The following is a 25,335-nucleotide window of genomic DNA, read 5'->3' on the forward strand; positions in this document are numbered from 1 at the left end:
AACATTTCCAGAACAGCAGATATAAGAAAATGTAGTGTGGCTCTGCCAAAGTACACAACACAGGTAAGAAATATCTATCTATTTTAAAACATAAAAACTATTTTTTGTGTCGCCTGCGAAAAGCTGGTGACACATAGGTATTGCAATGTCGGCATCGTCGGCGTGATCGACAGAGGTTTTCGTGCGATAACTTGAGTTTCCTTTGGCCGATCAAACTCAAACTCTATGCAGTGCTTCCTTACCAAAAGTGCTTGCTTGGGATCGCTTTTCTGGTCCGGAGGTCAAAGGTCAAGGTCACTGTTACTATAAATAGAAAATCTGTTTTCGTGTGATAACTTGAGTTTCCCTGCGCCGATCAAACTCAAACTTCATGCAGTGCTTCCTTACCAAAAGTGCTTGCTTGGGATTGCTTTTCAGGCTCAAAGGTCAAGGTCACTGTTACTATAAATAGAAAATCTGTCTTCGTGCGATAACTTAAGTTTCCTTGAGCCGATCAGACTCAAACTTCATGCAGAGCTTCCTTACCAAAAGTGCTTGCATTGGATTGCTTTTCAGGTCCGAAGGTCAAAGGTCAAGGTCACTGTTACTATAAATAGAAAATCTGTTTTCGTGTGATAGCTCGAGTTTCCTTGGGCCGATCAAACTCAAACTTCATGCAGTGCTAAGCACAATCTCCCAGCTTCCTGCGCAGGCGACACATCCACTTCCATGGAATTCTTGTTATTATTTACTATACCCATACACTATTTGCCATACATATACTAAGTAATACACATTTGAACTATAACTAAAGAGTTCTTCAAAAGGGGTATTTTTATACTCCTATTTCAAGGTAAAAGTCAGTTTTTGTCTTCAACATTCTTCTTTTGTCTCTGGCATTCTTGGGGGCTGCTCACGAAGTAATTTAAACTACTCAACATAATATGACCTAAAACAAAACAAAGAACTTTACATACAAAATACACATCAACATGACAACTAACTCATCGGGCGATCTCGACAGGAGGCAGGCGACCCTGCCGTGTAAGACAGAAAAAGACATGTAGCCTAGCGCGTGATCCCAATAGGCTTAAGACCAGCAGGCGAGTATTGTCTCATTCATCAAAAGCCAAGAAAATGTCTGAAACAAGTCACAAAAAAAAAAAAAAACATGAATAAGAAATGGTTGAACAAATACACATTATTTGTAGATTTATATCACATCTCATGGTCGTTTAGTCAGAAAATAAACACAAAGCTAAAACATAACAAAAGTTAATTCAAAGTTCAAAAGATATATTGCTGGTCTGAAGAATGTCTTTAGTATCTAAAATACACACACATTAATCATCAATTTCATATGCATATTTCAGATCCTCCTTCGGGACAGGGTCAAAAATGGAAGTCAAATTAATTTTAAGTATCTTCATAATTGTTTTTATTAAGTTTGAAATTGCCGATTTTGCAGCCATCTTGAAACTTGTTGTGCAATAGGTTTTTTCCTTTCAACAGTTCACAGTTGAAAATTCTTCTAAAAACTCTCAAGAGCTAGGAGAAGGTTCTTGTATATTGCTTACAAAGAGTTATTATTTCTGGGTCGGTCTAACATCAGTCTTTAACACATTGTTATCTTAATAATTGTTTTCTTTCAGTATATTCTTTATCAAGCAGCTGTGTCGTTGCTATGGACTCGACAGTTACCAGTCGGTGTGTAAATCTGGAGACGCTTACATGAGACGATGGCTTCAGATGCTGGATCTTAACAGAGAGACGGTTTGTTCTTATTGTATATTTCCCTCAGTAAATAGATTATCTTAACCTACTTACAAGGTCACAGGGAAAAATATGTCAAACACTTCAAACAACTTCTGAAGTAGAACCAAAAAGCATGGAATCGTATAATAATATTTGGTTGAAAGTTTTAACAGATGGAGCCGACAAAGTTTGCGAGTGAAACATTTGTAGTACAATATAATATTTAATGAGAATATTTGCTTAAACATTCAGGTGAGCAATACAGGCCCTCTGGGGCTCTTGTATTCATTCCTCATGACCACTAAATAGGTTAAAACAATATCGGTTAGAACAGAAGCTCAACTGGTCACCAGGTGATCAGTGGCTGGAATCAATAGCCAGGTAGGGTAAATCACAGGTGTTAATTGGGGCAGCACGTGTGTGTACTGATTAAGTATGTCTCACAAGATTAGCTTCTATTCCAAACAGTGTTGTTATTTCGTAATATAGAAGGGTAAGGGATAGCATAAGCCACCCAGAGAACGGAAACAGTTGATTGGCAATTGTGCAAAAATCATCTACAGGCACAAGCTCATGTTGCTGACAATTAATCTGTTCCCTTCCGTGCGTAACACTGATGTGTCTTAACTCAGTCACAATCTTAAGCTTGTAAACAGTCTTGTATTACACACTTTTTTCAAAAGTTTGTGATGATAATACCTGTATTTAAAATATGTTAGTTGGTAGTTCAAAATTAAAAATCATTTAATGATGATTTTTGCACGTTTTGTACTTGCAGTAATATGGATTGTTTTCACTACATTACTGGTTCTCGGTAATGCATATTGGCTACATTGTACACCTGTTATAATGAAAGAAAATTTTCAATATGAGGAATTCAATATAACCGGGTTCAACTGTATTATTGAAGGAGACATATTTCTTGAGCCTATCAACTTTAATGATAGATCAGCTGATGTTTATGTATTTTTCACTTTTAACACAAATCAAAGGTAAAGCCTGCCATGTCCCAACAGAGTTAGTTTTGATAATGAATTAAAGGGCGCACTGGGTGACTTTTCCCAAAGAGGTAAAGGCTGCTTCCAGTCAGGTCACATGGCCAAATGATGTACATAATTACGGTGCTCTATATGTTGGCGACATATTGAGCTGTTGATACCACTCTTTGAAGTGTTGCCATATCTTGCGTTGATTGATGTAAAGATAACATTATTTGTGACATATAATAGAGCATTTTGTATCTACATGTATTTTAAACAAAGGAATGTCAGAACAGCATATATATCTAAACCAATTCGCAAATCAATGGTTATGAAACACACCGAAGGAAAATCCAGACCAAAAGATGATAACTCTAACAGATGCATGATATATAGAGAGACAGATAATATTGGGTCCTCTTGCAAGATCAGTAAGATGCAGAAAATCCAGTCGACACAAGTACATCTGATTAAACAACAACAAACTCAGATAAATAAATCGTGCATCACAGGTCACATTGCTCAAAATGACAACATGATAGACTAGGAGAACTACAATGCGCAGTGAACAGAGAAAAGAAATCTGAAAAGACAGCTAAAAACACAAATGTATTTAGGTATGTTAGAATTAGCTGATTCTTAACCAAGTCAATATGGCCCACAATCAACCACTAGTGTGATAGAAATATGTTTTTGGTGTTTTGCATGAATGATATAAGAGTAGATTGTAGAAATGTATAACAATGTCACTCTCAATGGTGCTATTACAATGAATAACCAACAAAACCAACTCAGCTTAAGAGTAAATGTTGATTATTGAGGGACAGCACATATAACATAGTATGGCCAGAGTATCTGAGCTCCTTCAAAGACCACACCAGGACTGATTCTATCTGGTCAGTTCACCCAGTTTTCACATAAACATCAAAGGCAGCCCAGGGAATTGTCAGCCTTATAAGATACTGTTATTGGTCAGCAACATCCAGATACAAACTGTACTATCTGGTAACTCAATAAGACTGATATGGGGTGCTGTGTTTTGGGAGTACTCCTGACCTAATTATATATAAATAGGCGGTCAGATATACACTGAATAAATGTTTGACCTTCAGTGGTCAAACTCTATATTAACAAAAACAAAATCACATTCCTGGGAACAAAATGTTTGAGTAGGGAACTCATGTACATAATACATGTATTGCACTTGTTAGAGTGACACATATATACCATTCTTTGTTTCCCAAGAGTCCAAGTGAAAGATGTTATAATCCAGGATAAACTAAAAATGGTGTTTTCCTATCACAAGGACAATATATAACCTATCATTCCAAAATAAAGCAACAACACAGTAGCAATGATGATCAGGTTGACCCACCCTGGTTGTCCCCTGCTTCAGTGACTCAGACTGTATACGTAGTACTTGGGTGTAGTACCTGTTGCTCTTAAAGGAAATATGACAGGGGGAAACTAGATTACATGATGTTTTATTTCCCTCTCATGTGATCAATCAAATCAGACTTGCTCTTATGTAGATAGTTATAATAACATGTTTACCTGTTATGTTTGACGTGTAGAACCTTGAGTGCTCTGACCTGTACGTGGTATGTGGGGAACAGTACATCACCTGTCGTGAGATGATCACTAAATGTTTACTGGGCCAGGATCCTGACAACCTTATACAACAGCTTCAGGTATGAAACAATACTGTACTTGTAAGTTCTATATGTACTCAGTTTATTACCATTTACATTGTTTGTGTCATCCCACAAAGACAACTGCCACTTATCATCATCTTCAGAACTCAGGACATTCTTAATACCCTTCATACATTTGTACGTTGATGTATTTACGGTTAAAACTTCACTTAAAATTTTCTCCGCTATCAGACTAACAACCCGAGAGTCCCAGGATTTTCTAATAGAACATGACCATTTATGAATTGTCTGCTATCATCGCAATTTTTTATACCTAAATATAGTCTAAAAACTTCAGTTAATTGGTTAACTTCACATGAATTCCAACCCATATCTCCTCGAAGGGCTACATTACTTGCTTTTCTAGCAGCACCCAAAAATACCTGCATGCTTTATTTTGAACCATAGCCACTTCTCTATATTTATTGAGACCCCAGATTCCAGTACCATAAAATAGCACTGGCTCCGCTAGGGATACATACAGCTTACAGTAAACCTCATAACACATTTCTCCAGCATGTACATACTTGGAATAAAGAGCATACAATGCTAATATAGATGTTTAAATCAAATAAATCTATTTCCTTAAGAGTTTTATACCATTTGAAAACCATTAATACTTGTACTTTCATTGAAGGGTTTAAGAAATATGGATTGGAAGAAGAGAGTGACTTTATTGTTGGCAGTGTACAGAGAAGTCACCATGTCCTATGTCTACACAGAGGACAGTAGGAAAACACAACCAGAGGTAGACAGTGATTTCTGGAAACACATATATAAATACTATAAAATATTACCTTATTATGATTTGAAGCTCACCTTACATGAAGTATGTTTGAGCCTTTACATACCTGTAAACCCCTGGATCTCCCTAATGTGATACTTTGAAGGTGTCATGGACTCACAAAAAATGTAACATTTTTTGTTTCTTTAAAGAGATCTATATGACAAATTGAATCAAACCTTCATACTTATTCATTTTAATATCATGTTTTTCCATCTCTTCAAAACACTACATTTACCTTGAGCGCAATTGTTTGTTACTTTTGAATAAAACAAATCTTGTCAGTGTCAAAGACTTAGCCACATATCTGTGATATCTATGTGTCCTTGGAAGGCAGAATGACCTTATCTAAAATTGGTTTTAATTTCAAAGTGTTATCAAATTAGAAATATTGGTAAGCGTTTCTGCTCTGTGAAAAGGATTTCAGTCTCAACTGGGATGAAAAATGGTATCGATACTGTTGTGCCTTAATCCTCTATGCCTCAGTATTTAGAGAGTGTAACAATGAGTGATCTACTTGGTCACTACTTCCTGTACTGTACGTCACAAGCAAGTGTTATAGTCATTTGATTTTTTTTTCTCAAGTAAATAAAATTTGATTCCAATCCTTAGCAAGTTTAAATATGTTATTTCAGACTATTGAAAGTCTCATGAAAGCCATGGCAGGCCATCAGCTTTTCAGAGGACAGGTATGTATCGTAATGCTGTTTTGAACTCATCTTGTCTCATATTGTATGGGGAATGTCCGTCCATCTGTCCGTCCGTCCATCCATCCACACTTTGGACTAAAAATTAAAATCATTCTCCTTCCGTAAAAATGGAGGCATTTTAACCATATTTTGTCTAGAGCATCCTTGGGAAAAGGGGACCCAATTCAGTATAAATGGAGGATGTGACCACTTGTAGGCAGACGGGTAGTTTGGTTAAGAGTATCCTAAGGGGACATTATGTTGTATAACATAAGCTGATGGTGTGGCTCCCCTGGGAACTAGGGGGCAGGTGCTAATGGAAAAAGTTATGTCATAACACGAAAAGGTACTTACTGCCTGGGTCATTACATAGAAACAATTGAAATGCTCACCCTATAAGCATGAATACAATTGTAAGCCAAGGAGAGGTAAATACACTCTTGCTACTAGGATTGAGGTCTGGCTTCAGGTCTGTGAGGACTTACTTCCTGGGTCATAACATGGATTCCTTTACTATAACCGTTTACAAAATTGCTGGGCATGAGGAATACACTCATGTCCTTTGAGTCTTGCAGTCAGCCAAAGGGAATTAAGTCCTTTTTACAGCTTATATGTCTTGTACTCTTTTATACACAGTTCACAGTTATGATATTTGATAGGTTTTAATTGGAAAATAGAAATCCTGGCGAGCTATTAAGACCCTAGGCCTCTTGTTTAAAATGCATTGGAGTAATTCTCTGTTATGTCTATATACCAAGGACATGGAACATTCTGTATTTTAGCTCACCTGGCATGGTATGGTATGATGTGTTATCCATTGTTCATCAACTTTTTCTTTGAACCACTTCTTCTTGAGAACTGGAGGATCTAGGGGGAGGTCCTATGATATTTAGAGAGTAGATACCTGGGAGAAAGTGTTATCAAATTTCCTCAAATAAATTACCTTGACCCACATTCAGGGTCTCAGGGGTCAAATATAACCTTTAAACAACTTCTTTTGAATAATTGGGTGGCCCTGAGTGATGATAATTGGCTAGTAAGTACCTGGCATGAGTGCAAAAAGAAGGTCACTATGACCTCACTGTGACCTATGCTATGCTTTGACCTTAACTTTTGAAAAAGTTTGTCTTTGGCATATCTTCTGTACTTTTTCACCTGGAGCAACCAGTTTTGGTGAACAAGGATATCTTGGGATTGTGGGGTGCAATAATGAGTTCATTGTGACATATGACTTGACCTTTGACCTTTACTTTTGAAAATGTTTGTCAGGGACATATCTTCTGTACTATTTCACCTGGAATAACCAGATTTGGTGTACAGGGATATCTTTGGATGGCAGAGTGCAAAACGTCATGCATGCATAAAAGGCTGAAAATTATTATTTTCACATTGAAGAATAACTATATTTGTTTAAGAAGCCATTAAATAACTACATGACATGAATTAAATGAAAACACTAACATTGTTATACAGGAGAAACTCCTTACAGCGTTGTTCCAAAACACAATGTGGCAACAAATTGAACAGTTCAACATCCACCCAGGAATGGAGCAGCGCGACCAGAGCATTGTGTGTCTGCTTGCCCACGCAGGGATCACCTTCCTACAGGTTCCAGAAGACAACACTCTGTTACAGCCTCTTATTACACTGGCCCTCCTACCACAGAACATGGCGGTATGTATCTCTTACTACACTGGCCCTCCTACCACAGAACATGGCGGTATGTATCTCTTACTACACTGGCCCTCCTACCACAGAACATGGCGGTATGTATCTCTTATTACACTGGTACTCCTACCACAGAACATAGTGGTATGTATCTCTTATTACACTGGCCCTCCTACCACAGAACTTGGCTGTATGTATCTCTTATTACACTGGCCCTCCTACCACAAAACATGGCGGTATGTATCTCTTATAACACTGGCCCTCCTACCACAGAACATGGGGGTATGTATCCCTTATTACACTGGTCCTCCTACGACAGAACATGGCTGTATGTATCTCTTATTACACTTGCCCTCATACCACAGAACATGGCAGTATGTATCGCTTATTACACTGGCCCTCCTACCACAAAACATGGCTGTATCTATCTCTTATAACACTGGCCCTCCTACCACAGAACATGGCTGTATGTATCTCTTATTACTCTGGCCCTCCTACCACAGAACATGGTGGTACGTATCCCTTATTACACTGGTACTCCTACCACAGAACATGGTTGTATGTATCCCTTATTACACTGGCCCTCCTGCCACAGAACATGGCTGTATGTATCCCTTATTACACTGGCCCTCCTACCACAAAACATGGCTGTATCTATCTCTTATAACACTGGCCCTCCTACCACAGACCATGGCAGTATGTATCTCTTATTACACTGGTGCTCCTACCACAGAACATGGTGGTATGTTTCCCTCATCATACTGGTAATCTTACCACAGAACATGGTGGTATGTATCTCTTATTACACTGGCCCTCATACCACAGAACATGGCGGTATGTATCTCTCATTACACCGGCCCTCCTACCACAGAACATGGCACTATGTATCTCTTATTACACTGGTACTCCTACCACAGAACATGGGGGTATGTATCCCTTATTACACTGGTACTCCTCCCACAGAACATGGTGGTATGTACCCCTTATTACACTGGCCCTCCTACCACAAAACATGGCGGTATGTATCTCTTATAACACTGGCCCTCCTACCACAGAACATGGTGGTACGTATCCCTTATTACACTGGTACTCCTCCCACAGAACATGGTGGTATGTACCCCTTATTACACTGGCCCTCCTACCACAGAACATGGTGGTATGTATCCCTTATTACACTGGTACTCCTACGACAGAACATGGCTGTATGTATCTCTTATTACACTGGCCCTCCTACCACAGAACATGGCGGTATGTATCTCTTATTACACTGGCCCTCCTACCACAGAACATGGTGGTATGTATCTCTCATTACACCGGCCCTCCTACCACAGAACACGGCTGTATGTATCCCTCATCATACTGGTACTCCTACCACAGAACATGGTGGTATGTTTCCCTCATCATACTGGTAATCTTACCACAGAACATGGTGGTATGTATCTCTTATTACACTGGCCCTCCTACCACAGAACATGGCTGTATGTATCCCTCATTTCACCGGCCCTCCTACCACAGAACACGGCTGTATGTATCCCTCATCATACTGGTACTTCTACCACAAAACATGGCAGTATGTATCTCTTATTACACTGGCCCTTCTACCACAAAACATGGCGGTATGTATCCCTCATACTTGTACTCCTACCACAAAACATGGCGGTATGTATCCCTCATACTGGTACTCTTACTAGAACTATGGTGGTGGTTAGTATATCTCATACTGGTACTCTTACCACAGAAAATGATGTTGGTAAGTATCTCTTAATATACTGGTACTGTGCTACTATAGTCCTGAATGCCTCAATGAATTTTTAATAAATTTGGTCTGGAGCAAGTTTGTTTCTTATGCAAATTGGACTTGATTTTGTAGAAATTTGAGGTTTCTCTTGTGAAACCAATTTCTATTATAAATACTTACCACAGTCATTATAATGCATATTCCAACCTTACTTGGCTCTTTACATACGTAAATAAAAAAAAATTCCCCCCATGGTGAACCCCTGGAAAACCCACCAATCAGACGGCAGTATTCACGCACGAAGCCATGCTCCCCACTTCATAATTCCAAAGCCCAAAAATGTGAGAGCCAAGGAGACAAGGGGAGGCTGGGAGGGAACTCACTTAATGACTGTGGTAAGTATTTATAATAGAAATTGGTTTCACAAGAGAAATTTCAATTCTATTTCAAAATTCGTTACCACAGTCATTATAATGCGAATTCGACTTACCGCAGTTGTGTCTCCATGGAGCGATGAAGGGTTCCAACAATAGGACCCATACCCCCGGAGGAAATATGCAAAATACCTTTTCTTTTGTGACACAGAGCCTGATTACGACCAGCGTTCCAGATCACGCGGAGAAGACATAATGAGGCTCATGCAAAAGAAGAGGGAGGACAGACAACAGATTAGGCAGCCACAAGGGGGCCCAAAGAATACAACCCGTCAGACTGTCCCGACAAAGATCGGAGATAGAACTCCGTAAACATAGAATGACCCCTCCAAACAGCAGCTGTCATGACCTCAGCGTAAGAAAAACCATTAAATAAGGCCCGCGAAGTAGCTTAAGCACGAACCTCATGAGCCCTAACCCCTGACACCCGCAAGGACTGATCCCCTGCCGACTCATACGCAGCTCGAACAGTCTGAACAATCCAGCGCGAGATCGTCGCCGCAGAGCTATCGGAGCGACCAGGCTGGAGAGACTGGAACAGCCGAGACGAGTGTCCCGCCCCCCCTGTTCTGGCCAAGTAGTAATGCAAGGCCCGAACTGGGCAGAGCAGGCAATCATGACAATCACCATCCAGAGTTGAAGTCAAAGAAGCGATAACCACAAGCCCTGGGGTGAAACAGGGAACCTGGTTCTTAGCTAAAAAGGAGGGATCAGTGGTCACTGAGACCGAAGAATGGCCAGCCGAAAAACCAAGGCAAGAAGGAGATCTGCTGAAAGCATGAATCTCGCTTCTGCGGCGACCGGAAGCAAAGGCTATCAAGAACACAGTCTTGAAAGTAAGAAACTTCCGATCCGTCGACTGGAGGGTCTCGAATGGTGCCCTTAACAAGGAATCTAGCACAAGTGCTAAATTCAACCTAGGGACCAATTGCCATGAACGAGGCAGAATGTAGAAGCCCCTAATGAAAGCAGACAATGAAGCATCCGAGCCCACAGACTTGCTACCATAGAAAGCCTGCACACTAGTAATGGCTGAACGATAGCCCGCAATAGTTCCCGGAGACAGACCTTTGTCCTGGAACAGAGACAAAAGAAAGTCGGTTACAACGGGAACAGAGGCAGAGACTGGATCAATCGACTGTCCGACACACCAATCACCAAAGGCGGACCATCGAAATTGGTAGACGGCGGAAGACGAAGGTCTTAGTGATCCTGCGATGCGAGTTGCAACTTCTCGAGAAAAGCCCATCTGAGTGAGCCTTCCCGAGATAGCATCAAACCGTGAAGGTGGAGCTGTTCTTGGACCTCGGTTAAGACAGCAGATCCCACAGGGGTGAGATGCTGCGTTGGAAGTCCACCGAAAGCCGGCGCAACAGAGGAAACCAAGGTTGTCGAGGCAAGAGTGGTGCAACCAGCAATACAGTACAAGGGTGTAGAAGAATCTTCTCCAACACCCTGCCCACCAGATTGAAGGGAGGAAACGCATACGCGTACATTACCGACCAGTCCTGGGATAGAGCATTCACCGCCATGGCCATAGGATCTGGAACCGGAGACACAAACATAGGGAGTCGAAAGTTCAGGGCCGTGGCGAACAGATCCACATGGGGTCTGTCCCAAAACCAGGCAAAGAGACCGGAACACCGAGACATAGTGTTGGCCAGAACATTCAGATGACCTGGAAGGTGCCTCACCATGAGATCGAGACTGATCTCCTGACACAGCAACAGGACCTGGGTAGATAAAGCACACAGAGCCGGGGAATGGGTGCCTCCCTGGCGCTGCAGATAAGCCACCACGGTGGAGTTGTCTGTCGCCAGACAAATGACCTTGCCCTGCAGGGTGAGTCGAACGCCCCTTAGGGCCAACAGAACAGCCCGCATTTCCAGAACATTGATGTGTTCTGAAAGCTGCTCCCCTGACCACACCCCCGCCGACGTCTGACCTGAAAGGTATGCACCCCAACCGGTCAACGCGTCAGTGTAAAAGGTCATAACAGGAGATGCCCGAACCAGAGGAACTCCTGCCAAGACATTGCTCTCGAGAGTCCACCAACGAGCTGATTCCTTCACCAACTCCGGCAGAGGAATGTACACATCCCATTCCAAGACACCGGAGACCAAACTGACAGAAGGGACAGCTGGAGGGAACCACATCTGCCAGTAAATTCAGGTAACCGAGGAACCGAAGGAACCATTGAACCTGAATCCGCCCCACACCGACCAGAACGGAGACCAACAGAGAGGGCTTCTCGAACTTGGACGCTGGTGGAAGGACCAACTCCAGATCGGTTCTGAACCGATAACCGAGGAAAACAAATTCCTGGAAGGGGAGAACTTCTGACTTCTCCCTGGAAGGGACGAACCCTAGGCGGCACAGAACGCCTAGAACCGACCTCCTGCTCCGGGACAGGATAACTGGATCCACTTGGAGCAACAGGGAGTCGTCGAAGTAGATGTGTGCATCTACCCCGAGACTCTGGAGGTGCCCCACTACTACCTGCAACAACTTGGTGAAAACCAAGGGGGCCGTAGTGAGGCCGAAGGGCATAGCGCGAAACTGGAAAACCTTCTGCTCGAAAGTGAACCTGAGAAACTTCCTGGCCGACCTCCTGACAGGGATGAGAAATTAAGCATCCTTCAGATCGATGGACGTAGTCCACATCCTTGGATGCACTGACGCAATGATGCGTCGTGGCGTTTCCATCTGGAAGTGCAGGGAATCGACGTACGTGTTGAATGTACTGAGGTCGATAATAGGCCTCCAGGCACCAGACTTCTTCTTCACGAGGTAGACCCGGAAGTAAACCCTGGGGATCACCGGTCCGGTGAAAGCTCTCGCGCCAGAGGTGGATCCCTAAGAAGCGGGATGCAGAGACCCTTGAACACAACCCCTAGGGCCCAACTGTCTGATGTGATTTCTTTCCACTGAGGAACGAAATGGGACAGCCGACCGCCTACTGGCAAGTCTGGAAGGAGCCAATCTAGCCCTTCCCAAACCACATCGGCAGAGCCTCCCGCGCCCAAGGGCAGCAGTCTTTGCCTTCTTCCTCCTACGCCTGGAGGAGGCAGAAGCCTGCCTCTTCCTGCTAGTGCCCTTGCCTGCAGAACTGTGGCGTGGATCTACAGACGCAAACGGGTCCAACCTCATCTCAGATTGCACCGAGGGAAGGACCCCGCTAAACAAATCCTCGCCAGTCAAGGGAGCCTCCAAAAGGGTAGCCCAATAGGAATCGCCGACTGGCAGTCCAGAAAGGACTGACAACCGGCGGGCAACAACAAGGTTTGACATGGCAGCCGACAGAAAGGCCATCGCATCAAGATGTGCCTTGCAAATTGCCTGGCTGAGGCGCTCCATCAGTCCAACTTTGCAGGGGAGCTGCTCCATCGACTTGCAGCTCGCAGCCAGCAACGCAGAAGTTAACCAGTCTGCGTAGGACAGAACATGGAGAGCCAGCCTAAGGAGGCGCTCCAACTTAGAGTGGTCCCTAGGCCCCATCACAACCTGGTCAACACACCGCCCAGGCCACTTATCCAGATTCCTCTCAAGGGAAACAGAATTAGGGGCTAAGACTGGGTCATGGATGCGGTACATATCTGCAGCTAAATCTGCGATGTCAGCAACCACGACCTGTAAGGCAGAGAGGGGAAAAAGGCTTGCAAGGCTTGCTCACCTTCTGTTTTAATAATGCATTGACCTTAGTGCAATCTAATTAAAATTATTCCCGTTTATATGTTGCGTTGAAGATCTAACAACATCCCGTAGAGGGTCATGTTCAGGCGACCTTTGCATTAACCAATCAGATGAGAGCTTACGCATTTCTGTAAGTGATGATGTAATGATTTCGGAACACACTTGCCATGATAAAAGACCGAGAGGTGTCAAATGAGCATTGAAAATGGCGGCGCCCATGACACCACGCCGTGTCTATCTACAAGACAACGTTTGTACAATTTGTGGATTTTGCTTTGAAATAAGAGAGACTTCCTCTTCTGGTGATGTTGTCGTTAAAAAGTTTAACATCCTGAAACTAAAATTAACCAATGACAGGCTTCGCAATATTCAAACTATCACTGGACCAGACGAAATTTTGGGCTACGAGGTGTCTGCATTAAATGCTACAGGTCCTGCTTTCTGATTGGTTGAATGAAAGAGTTATGTCGCGTTTTAATTGGCTTGTTATAAATGCGATAATGCATTCATGTTGACCTCTGATGTGACCCTCTATGGGATGTTGTTAGATCTTCAACGCGACATATCAGTAAACGGGAGTGATGTGAAGATATGATTTTAATTAGATTGACCTTAGCGAGGGACGAAGAAAAGCCTCGTTCCTCCGCAAGAGACCTAGCAGAGGCCAAGGAGGCAGATTCTAGGGGAGGCAACATGCTCTGAAGGAGCGGACACAACATGGCTGGCCTGTTTAACATTCCTAAGGGAATGTTGGGCCATCTGCCCTCCCACCACAAATGGGGAGAGAAGGCCGTCCCCCTGTCCCTCAGTCACCGTGGTGACCAGGACAGAGCCCAAACCCTCACCCACGTCGACCGACAAAACGGAAGGTGGGGTGAGAGAAAGGTCCGGGTCCAAAGAAACAAACTGTTTTACAACTGCCCCGGAACAGGCCGAACCCGCCAAAACAAACCCCAGGGAAGACTCAATAGAGGTCGAAATCCCGCTATTGTTCTCCGAGGGCTTAGGCATGTAAAGAGCCAGGTAAGGTTGGAATATGCATTATAATGACTGTGGTAACGTATTTTGAAACAGAAAGAAGGTTTGACTCTCCTTTGGGCAGAGGATTGGGGCTCAATGGGGAATATTGAGGTAAATCTCTAAAATCCTTCTCCATTCAGTAGATTTGAGGGATTTTAACCAGATTGGTCCAGAAAATCATTATATGCAAGGTGAACTCAGTATTGTTTAAACGCTGAGTATGGTCCACCTAAGGGCAGAGGTCGTTACACTATCGTTAGACAAAAGGGTCTCAATTTTGTGGAGGGTGTGACTCTCCTGGGTGCTGAGGGGCGGGGCCAAAAAGTGGAACTTGAGGTAAATATTTAAAATCCTTCTCCATCAGTACAATTATAGGGATTGTAACCAAATTTTGTGAAGAGTATCCTTAGGCAAAAGGGACTCAGTTTTGTTAAAACAGAGGGTGTTACCCCAACTCCCCACCCCCTGGGGCAAAGGGGCGGGGCCCAAGCGGTGAAATTGAAATAAATATCTAAAATCCACCCAACTTCATGGGGGCAGAAAGAAAGGACAGGTATTGCTGAGAAACAGAGCCAATATTTGAAATAGTTGCAGTAATTTATAGAATGAAAATATAGTACAGTTAAACTCAAACTTGTGAGAACATTTTTTCATCCTTTCTGAATACTGATGGCTGTATGTTTTGATTGTTGTTCAATTTTTTATCTTATTAAATGTTGTCATCTTTATCAAACTTCGTTTTACTTCTTTATTACAACCAACATCACTTCTTTTATGTAATACAAATAATATTCAATGACAATATTCTGCAGACCTCTTTCTTACCCACTATGCCACAAGATGATATCACTGAAGTCCAAGAGGCTCTCCTAGCTGCCAGGAATGGCAACGAAAATCCTGTCATTTATCGTAAGTAACCTTTTTTGTGATATGACAATTATTTCAAAGTAGTAAAAGGTCAAATATCAAAGTTCACATTTTACTCTATTTTGTTTTTACGTTAATTTACAAAATTTAATGTTTCAGGTTGTCCTAGAGGTCATCGTTATGTTATTGGGGATGTGAGTATTTTTATATAATCATAAGGTACAAAAGCTTGCAAATACAGAACAGTAAATGTCCACATCGGAATTAAGACCACCCCGCTATTGATGGCACTTGTATTCAGTCCCGTTTTATTTCTCTATATTCCTTTGTATTGGTTGCTTTAGCAATATGACCACCCCACTATTCTGTATTATGACTGCTTTTCACAGTTCAAATAACTGCTAATTAAAGGTAATTAAACAAAACTCAGACCAAGTTAAAAGTAAAAGTTCACACTTGATCACTTTGGAGCAAAAGGCTGGTGTACAGAATATCTTATGAACCCATAATCAAATTAAGTTAATTAGCTCACCTTGATAGGAAGGACCAAGGTTAATTTATGCCTTACTGTAGTGATCATTGTTTATCATCCATCCACAATTTCTTCTAATGAATTCTTCTGAACTGCTTTATAAATAGAGGGTGTTGCACCCTTGGGGCAGAAGGGCGAGTCCTTTAATGGGAAATAGGGATACATTTCCAAACTATTTCTCCATCTGTATAAATGGAAGGATTTTATGTTCTTTTTTTTAATTTGGTCTGGAGTATCCTTGGGCAAAAGGGACTCAGTTGTGTAAAAACAGATGGAGTGGTCCCCCCAGAGTGAAAAGGGTGGGACCTAAGCAGGGAAATAGTATAAATATTTGAAATATAATTCCTTCTTTCAGCATGTGAAGAATTTTACTAAATTTGGTTTAAACAAATTTTGAGCAACAGGGACTCAAACTGGGGCAGATGGATGGCCCGGCCCAATATAATTAGTAGGGGTAAATCCTCAAAATCCTTTACTTTCTGTAGGATTGGAGGGATTTTAACCAAATTTGGTCTAGAGCCATCATTGAGGTTCAATGATAAATTGAAATAAAGAAATGAATGAAGCATTCTGTGGTGGTGATGATTCAAAATTGCACAATTGCAGGAGTCCGGCCAAGATTTGATTCTGACATGGAAATGGATGTTACCCCAACCCCTATGATAATATATGCAATTGCTGGGCATGAACAGAGGAATACAGATATCGTATCAGATTAGGGTTTGGAGTCTGCCCTGCTCTTGGTGGCTTAGTCCCTGTGTCATGAAATGAAACAGTAGATCATACCAATCTTATAACATAAGTAAACAGTCGAAAGCATGAAGGTTTGGATATATATATGCTATCAAGATCACCTCAGAATCATGCCCACTCCCTGGGAACTTAGTCCATAGTCATATCATGGAAATGGTTGAAATTTCCGCCCCATAACCGAAAACACAATTGCTGGGCATGGTGAGAAAAACACAGCCATGCTGAAAACAATTGCCTCTAGGGTCTAGCCTTCCCCTCAGGACTTAATTTCCTGGTCATAACAATAAAACATTTGAGATCCCAACACTTAGAACGATATATTCAATCGGTGGCCATGGGACAAATACATTCATGACTTGCCCCTATGGACTTATTCGTTTGGTCTTAATTGTTAGACATGATTCAGATCACCATTCTGTTACCTGAAATATGCATTTGTTGAGCATGAAGGGGCAAACACTATCATGCTACCAAGATTAGCTCTGGGTTGTATCCCCACCCTGTGGGACCTAATGATACATTAAATGAGAACATTTTGCAACTATTGGTTAAATATCCAGGTGGATAATTTCAAATTCTACACATGATTACAATTTGGGTCAAGGTTTCAGGGTCAATGGTTTGAACAACTTTAATATATTTACACCTTAATATGATAGCATACATTTCTACAAGTGGCAACTGTTTGGATTTTGGTGGTCAACTGTCAAAATTTAAGAATAAGAGATCACATTTTGGTGGCTGGGGGTTGGGTGTATATCTATGTAAGTCACTGCTCAAATTGTTAATATTTTCAATATCATGAATGAAATTTGATTAAATTCATTTCAGTGTGGACGACCAGACGCTGTTTCAAAATGTAGGGAATGCGGTGATCAGATAGGAGGTCAAAGTCATACACCTCTCCCTGGTAATGTAAAAGATGATGGGTAAGAGGCTATGCTAACTTTGAACATCTTAGTACATGTGTCTAGGGAAATAAAGTAATTTGCATCACACCTTATTGTTTGCCACAATGCCACAATGCTAGGAGAGATTATGCTGTATAATCTGCCTCGTTGCTGAATGAAGCTATGATATTTTTAAAGACTATTTCTACCAATTTGCAACCAACTTTAACAGGCTGAAGATTATGTCATGTGTGTAGCAGCATCAAATGAACGGGAACAAAACAAATATTCAGAGGAGGATATAACATTTGCCGTTATAATTTCAAGGTGGTAGCTTATTCCAATCATTGATTGTCTGGGGAAAGAATAATTTTTTAACTGCAGACATTCTACAGGAAATAGTTTAGAAAAAAAGATGATATTGCTGAGATTGTCTAGTTAAAGGGACCAGATGTGTAGAATTAATTGCAACTTTGCTAAGGCATATTTTGTAGAGCATGGTAGCCTCACATCCTTTTTACAATCTACAAGACTGCTCTATTTTAAATTTTCCAACACGTTACCAATGCCTGAGGCATTATATATATAAGGATAATTAAGGTTGGTAACAAAATGGGTCGCCCTGTAGTGAACCATCTCTATCTCATCAGTATATTTGTATGTCCCCGCCATAAAATGGAGGGGCATATAGTGTTGCCCATGTCCGTCCCATCCCGTCCCGATTCAATGTAAACACTTAGCAACTTCATTTTTTGACAGATATTTGTCAAACTTTATACAAAGGTACAATCCGCCATAAAATGGGAGGGGGCATATAGTGTTGCCCATATCCGTCCCGTCCCGTCCCGATTCAATGTAAACACTTAGCAACTTCATTTTTTGACAGATATTTGTCAAACTTTATACAAAGGTACAATCCGCCATAAAATGGGAGGGGGCATATAGTGTTGCCCATATCCGTCCCGTCCCGTCCCGATTCAATGTAAACACTTAGCAACTTCATTTTTTGACAGATATTTGTCAAACTTTATACAAAGGTACAATCCGCCATAAAATGGGAGGGGGCATATAGTGTTGCCCATATCCGTCCCGTCCCGTCCCGATTCAATGTAAACACTTAGCAACTTCATTTTTTGACAGATATTGATCAAACTTTATACAAAGGTCAAGTATGAGTATATTTCAGACATCGTTGTGTTTCAGGGATCCAAGGTCAAGGCCAAGGTCACACTTGCTATATATAGAAAATCATCAACTTATTCAATTTAAACACTAAGCAACTTCATTCTTTCATGGATTTCGATTAAACTTTATGCAAAGGTCAAATATGGGTATACCTCTGACATCCTTCTGTTGCAGGGTTCCAAGGTCAAGGCCCAGGTCACTGTTACTATATATAGAAAATCATCAACTTATTCAGACATTTTCTAGTTTTAGATAAGTGTCCCAAACTGGACTTGCATATTCTCACTTATATGCATTTTCTTTGATTTCAGTAGATATTACTTTTAGATTACACCTGGAAAATGCCATGTTGGGTTTCCTAGTGATATTATTTCCATTTTATGTCTGATCTTATCGTAACATCCAGGTATTTGGCTTCTGACACATGTTTGACTTTGTGTCTATGAAGTATATATGGATAGACTTTAAGATGTCTCTTGATTAAAGAATGGACCTGGCATTTGTCAGGATGGAATAATATAATCCTTTCCCACCTTGGGGGTAAGACGGTAAACCCAACCAAAGGGGTAAGATTCTTAAATGTCTAGCCCGAGGCATTGCATCACCGGGAACCATCCATTAATGGGCAAATTAGTCGAGTGGTTAACACTTCGGCCTCCTATGCAGGCGGTCAGGGTTCGATCCCCAAAGTCGTCGTATGCATGGATATTCAGAGAAAGTTTTTTTCTTCTGCCGACACAACTACAACAACCCAGGTGGAGTTTGATCTGTGGTGTAGCATTCAAGTGAGGTGGCACTAATAAATGATGCTGTTGGAAGCACGGTCCTGCTTCAAATATATAGCACATTACATCTCTAGCACAAACGCAGGCATACACACATAGGGAAATATAAGCCAGGTGGCATAGGACTAGTTGTTAGCACCTGATAAGGCAGCTCCTGTAAACTCCTCAAAAATTGTATTGATTATGTATATGGTAATTGTGTTAGTTGTATATCTATGTAGGGTAAAGCGCTCTAGAGTGGCTTATGTTAGCTAGATAGGGTGCTATATCAAAATTTAATGATGTATTTTATTATTATTATTATCATTAAAATGAATAAAAATGGTATTATCATTAAATTTTCCATAGGTTGTGTGACAAAATTGTTTGGACAGGACAGTAAATGATTTACTTATTGTCATCTCAGGATAGACCAAACCCAACCTGGCCACATTCTGGGTCGGGCTGACCAGAGGACAAATGTTGTTGGTGTCGAGAGGAAGATGTCCCAGATCACCTGCGCAATACTGAGGCTCCTTACCCATGTCGCAATGCTGTTGGGCACCAACCAAAATGTTTCGGTATACTGATCTCTTCTCAGTTTAAGTAAATGTAAACGATCCATAGCTAAAATATGTTTTTGTTGGGGCATAAAATGATTAGTCATATTGTAGGTTTGTGCTTGTTGCCTTTCTTTATATGTCCATCATTTCCAATCAAAATTCTTTCATAATTCATTTTATTTTGTTTTTAACATAATGTGAGAATGTCCCAGAATTAAGTAGGTTTAAATCCCTTTTTGTATTAATTGTTTTCATTGCAGTTCAATCTAGTCTATTTGTTACCTTTAATATCCTTAAAATTTGGTAGACATGATCTTCAATGATAATGATGCTATCTATGATCTAAACCAGAGTTACGGCGCAGTTGTGTCAATTTTGACTGGGGCATATCTTCTATACTACTTCCCCTCAGGTAAACAGCATGGTATGCATGCAAGTTCATTTTGGGATGGCAGTGTACTATGCATGTACGAAAGATAAAGACGTCACACCAGTGCTATATTCATTGCACTGGTTATTTGTACGAAACAGATTGCAGTACAAAATTTGTATTCACATGCAAGGCACTAAATGGAATAGCTTCCAAGTATTTACAGGAGCTTGTCACCCTGTATCAGATATCACGAATCACTGCGGTCGGGTCAGAAATTCAATGTGTGTCCTAAAACCTCGTAGTGTGTCCCAAAATCTCTTACTGGCCATGTTGTGTAATAGCTTAACATCTGCTACCAGGAAATCAAAAACTCAAGAAGGATATAAAGACCAACCGTTTTACAACTGCTTTTTATATGCCCGTCGTCCGACGGGTCGTATTATGTACTATGGTACAGTGTGTGATGATGTCGCCTGGTTTGATTCATAGTCTGTGGGCTGGCTGCATTATCATCACCAATATTTGACCTGACTTTGCCTTAAGAGTCAGCTTTCTAAATTCGATACATATGTAACAGAGAATTGGATCTTTTCTTTGTACTCAGAATAGTTGCAGCGGTAGGCTAGCTATCTCAGGACGATAAAGATTTTGTGCTCATCTTGAGGCTGACTAAAGATTTTCGTGCTATTAAGAATGTTGTCTTTATTTATCTTTTCTCTAATAATTGATAATATCTAATTCTTGTGTATAAAAAAGGTGATTGGTAGGATGATCAAACCAAACATTCCCGATGAGAGAGTTGTGGAATTCCTGCTAAACCACATCAAACTGGACATCTCCAGTCTACAACGAGTGACTGGGCGGAGTGTGGATGATGTTCTACTGCTGATACACAAGGTCCTGTCTAGTGTCACAGAGACCTACAACAATGGAAGTATGTCAATTGTAGTAAACATGTAATGCAGTACAATGTTACACAAGGTCCTGTCTATAGTGTCACAAACACCTACAACAATGGAGGTACATCAGTTGTAGTAAACATGTAATACAGTACATGTTACACAAGGTCCTGTCTAGTGTCACAGAGACCTACAACAATGGAGGTACATCAGTTGTAGTAAACATGTAATACAGTACATGTTACACAAGGTCCTGTCTAGTGTCACAGAGACCTACAACAATGGAGGTACATCAGTTGTAGCAAACATGTAATACAGTTCATGTTACACAAGGTCCTGTCTCACAGAGACCTACAACAATGGAGGTACATCAGTTGTAGCAAACATGTAATACAGTTCATGTTACACAAGGTCCTGTCTATAGTGTCACAGAGACCTACAACAATGGAGGTATGTCAGTTGTAGTAAACATGTAATACAGTTCATGTTACATAAGGTCCTGTCTAGTGTCACAGAGACCTACAACAATGGAAGTATGTCAATTGTAGTAAACATGTAATGCAGTACAATGTTACACAAGGTCCTGTCTATAGTGGCACAAACACCTACAACAATGGAGGTACATCAGTTGTAGTAAACATGTAATACAGTTTATGTTACACAAGGTCCTGTCTAGTGTCACAGAGACCTACAACAATGGAAGTATGTCAATTGTAGTAAACATGTAATACAGTACAATGTTACACAAGGTCCTGTCTATAGTGTCACAAACACCTACAACAATGGAGGTACATCAGTTGTAGTAAACATGTAATACAGTACATGTTACACAAGGTCCTGTCTAGTGTAGTTGTAGTAAACATGTAATACAGTTCATGTTACACAAGGCCCTGTCTCACAGAGACCTACAACAATGGAGGTATGTCAGTTGTAGTAAACATGTAATGCAGTTCATGTTACACAATTGCAAGGTCATGTCTAGTGTCACAGAGACCATACAGTTCATGTTACACAAGGTCCTGGCTAGTGTCACAGAGACCTACAACAATGGACGTATGTCAGTTGTAGTAAACATGTAATACAGTTCATGTTACACAATTGCAAGGTCCTGTCTAGTGTCACAGAGACCTACAACAATGGAGGTTCATCAGTTGTAGTAAACATGTAATACAGTTCATGTTTCACAAGGTCCTGTCTAGTGTCACATAGACCTAAAACAATGGAGGTACATCAGTTGTAGTAAACATGTAATACAGTACATGTTACACAAGGTCCTGTCTAGTGTCACAGACACCTACAACAATGGAGGTACATCAGTTGTAGTAAACATGTAATACAGTTCATGTTACACAAGGTCCTGTCTAGTGTAGTTGTAGTAAACATGTAATACAGTTCATGTTTCACAAGGTCCTGTCTAGTGTCACAGAGACCTACAACAATGGAGGTATGTCAGTTGTAGTAAACATGTAATACAGTTCATGTTTCACAAGGTCCTGTCTAGTGTCACAGAGACCTAAAACAATGGAGGTACATCAGTTGTAGTAAACATGTAATACAGTTTATGTTACACAAGGTCATGTCTAGTGTCACAGAGACCTACAACAATGGAGGTACATCAGTTGTAGTAAACATGTAATACAGTTTATGTTACACAAGGTCCTGTCTAGTGTCACAGACTCCTACAACAATGGAGGTACATCAGTTGTAGTAAACATGTAATACAGTTCATGTGACACAAGGTCCTGTCTAGTGTCACAGAGACCTAAAACAATGGAGGTACATCAGTTGTAGTAAACATGTAATACAGTTCATGTTTCACAAGTTCCTGTCTAGTGTCACAGAGACCTACAACAATGGAGGTACGTCAGGTGTAGTAAACATGTAATACAGTTCATGTTACACCAGGTCCTGTCTAGTGTCACAGAGACCTACAATAATGGAGGTATGTCAGTTGTAGTAAACATGTAATACAGTTCATGTTTCACAAGTTCCTGTCTAGTGTCACAGAGACCTACAACAATGGAGGAATGTCAGATGTAGTAAACATGTAATACAGTTCATGTTACACAAGTTCCTGTCTAGTGTCACAGAGACCTATAACAATGGAGGGATGTTAGTTGTAGTAAACATGTAATACAGTACAATTTTACACAAGGTCATGTCTAGTGTCACAGAGACCTACAACAATGGAGGAATGTCAGATGTAGTAAACATGTAATACAGTTCATGTTACACAAGGCCCTGTCTCACAGAGACCTACAACAATGGAGGTACGTCAGCAAGGTCATGTCTAGTGTCACAGAGACCTACAACAATGGAGGTACATCAGTTGTAGTAAACATGTAATACAGTTCATGTGACACAAGGTCCTGTCTAGTGTCACAGAGACCTACAATAATGGAGGTATGTCAGTTGTAGTAAACATGTAATACAGTTCATGTTTCACAAGGTCCTGTCTAGTGTCACAGAGACCTACAACAATGGAGGTACGTCAGTTGTAGTAAACATGTAATACAGTACATATTACACAAGGTCCTGTCTAGTGTCACAGAGACCTATAACAATGGAGGTATGTTAGTTGTAGTAAACATGTAATACAGTACAATTTTACACAAGGTCATGTCTAGTGTCACAGAGACCTACAACAATGGAGGTACATCAGTTGTAGTAAACATGTAATACAGTTCATGTTACACAAGGTCCTGTCTAGTGTCACAGAGACCTACAACAATGGAGGTATGTTAGTTGTAGTAAACATGTAATACAGTTTATGTTACACAAGGTCCTGTCTAGTGTCAGAGACCTACAACAATGGAGGTACATCAGTTGTAGTAAACATGTAATACAGTACATGTTACACAAGGTCCTGTCTAGTGTCACAGAGACCTACAACAATGGAGGTATGTTAGTTGTAGTAAACATGTAATACAGTACAATTTTACCGAAGGTCATGTCTAGTGTCACAGAGACCTACAACAATGGAGGTACATCAGTTGTAGAAAACATGTAATACAGTACATGTTACACAAGGACCTGTCTAGTGTCACAGAAACCTACAACAATGGAGGCACATCAGTTGTAGTAAACCTGTAATACAGTTCATATTACACAAGGTCCTGTATCACAGAGATCTATAACACTGGAGGTACGTCAGTTGTAGTAACCATGTAATACAGTTCATGTTTCACAAGGTCCTGTCTCGTGTCACAGAGACCTATAACAATGGAGGTACGTCAGTTGTAGTAAACCTGTAATACAGTACAATTTTACCGAAGGTCATGTCTAGTGTCACAGAAACCTACAACAATGGAGGGATGTTAGTTGTAGTAACCATGTAATACAGTTCATATTACACAAGGTCCTGTCTCACAGATCATGTCTAGTGTCACAGAAACCTACAACAATGGAGGAACATCAGTTGTAGAAAACATGTAATACAGTTGATGTTTCACAAGGTCCTGTCTAGTGTTACAGAGACCTACAACAATGCAGGCACATCAGTTGTAGTAAACCTGTAATACAGTTCATATTACACAAGGTCCTATCTAGTGTCACAGAGCCCTACAACAATGGAGGTATGTCAGTTGTAGTAATCATGTAATACAGTTCAAGTTACACAAGGTCCTCTCTAGTGTCAGAGACCTACAACAATGCAGGTACATCAGTTGTAGTAAACCTGTAATACAGTACAATTTTACCGAAGGTCATGTCTAGTGTTACAGAGACCTACAACAATGCAGGCACATCAGTTGTAGTAAACCTGTAATACAGTACAATTTTAAATAAGGTCATGTCTAGTGTTACAGAGACCTACAACAATGGAGGTATATCAGTTGTAGTAAACAGGTAATACAGTTCATGTTACAAAAGGTCCTGACTAGTGTCACAGAGACCTACACATGTAATACAGTACAATTTTACCGAAGGTCATGTCTAGTGTCACAGAAACCTACAACAATGGAGGCATGTCAGTTGTTGTAATAGGTACTGTATAACAGGTTTACAACAACTGACATCCCTCCATTGTTGTAGGGCTCTGTGACACTAGTCAGGACCTTTTGTAACATGAACTGTA

The 25,335-nt window shown here is 40.9% G+C and overlaps 1 protein-coding gene across 6 annotated transcripts in view; it reads left to right on the forward strand.

The window, feature by feature from the left end:
• The window catches only part of LOC110456924 (E3 ubiquitin-protein ligase rnf213-alpha-like), a 298,096-nt gene that overhangs the window by 220,750 nt on the left and 52,011 nt on the right, over positions 1-25,335 (forward strand). For all 6 annotated transcript variants that reach the window (XM_021507988.1, XM_021507990.1, XM_021507991.1 and 3 more), the window contains 10 exons: positions 1,632-1,752; positions 4,289-4,405; positions 5,046-5,156; positions 5,828-5,881; positions 7,355-7,555; positions 15,247-15,343; positions 15,461-15,495; positions 17,418-17,515; positions 19,853-20,006; positions 21,118-21,295. In XM_021507988.1, the coding sequence (XP_021363663.1) occupies positions 1,632-1,752; positions 4,289-4,405; positions 5,046-5,156; positions 5,828-5,881; positions 7,355-7,555; positions 15,247-15,343; positions 15,461-15,495; positions 17,418-17,515; positions 19,853-20,006; positions 21,118-21,295 (1,166 nt within the window). The remainder of the gene's footprint in view (positions 1-1,631; positions 1,753-4,288; positions 4,406-5,045; positions 5,157-5,827; positions 5,882-7,354; positions 7,556-15,246; positions 15,344-15,460; positions 15,496-17,417; positions 17,516-19,852; positions 20,007-21,117; positions 21,296-25,335) is intronic.

The sequence above is a fragment of the Mizuhopecten yessoensis genome, unplaced genomic scaffold, assembly GCF_002113885.1.
Source record: "Mizuhopecten yessoensis strain PY_sf001 unplaced genomic scaffold, ASM211388v2 scaffold8949, whole genome shotgun sequence".
Lineage (NCBI taxonomy): Eukaryota > Metazoa > Mollusca > Bivalvia > Pectinida > Pectinidae > Mizuhopecten > Mizuhopecten yessoensis.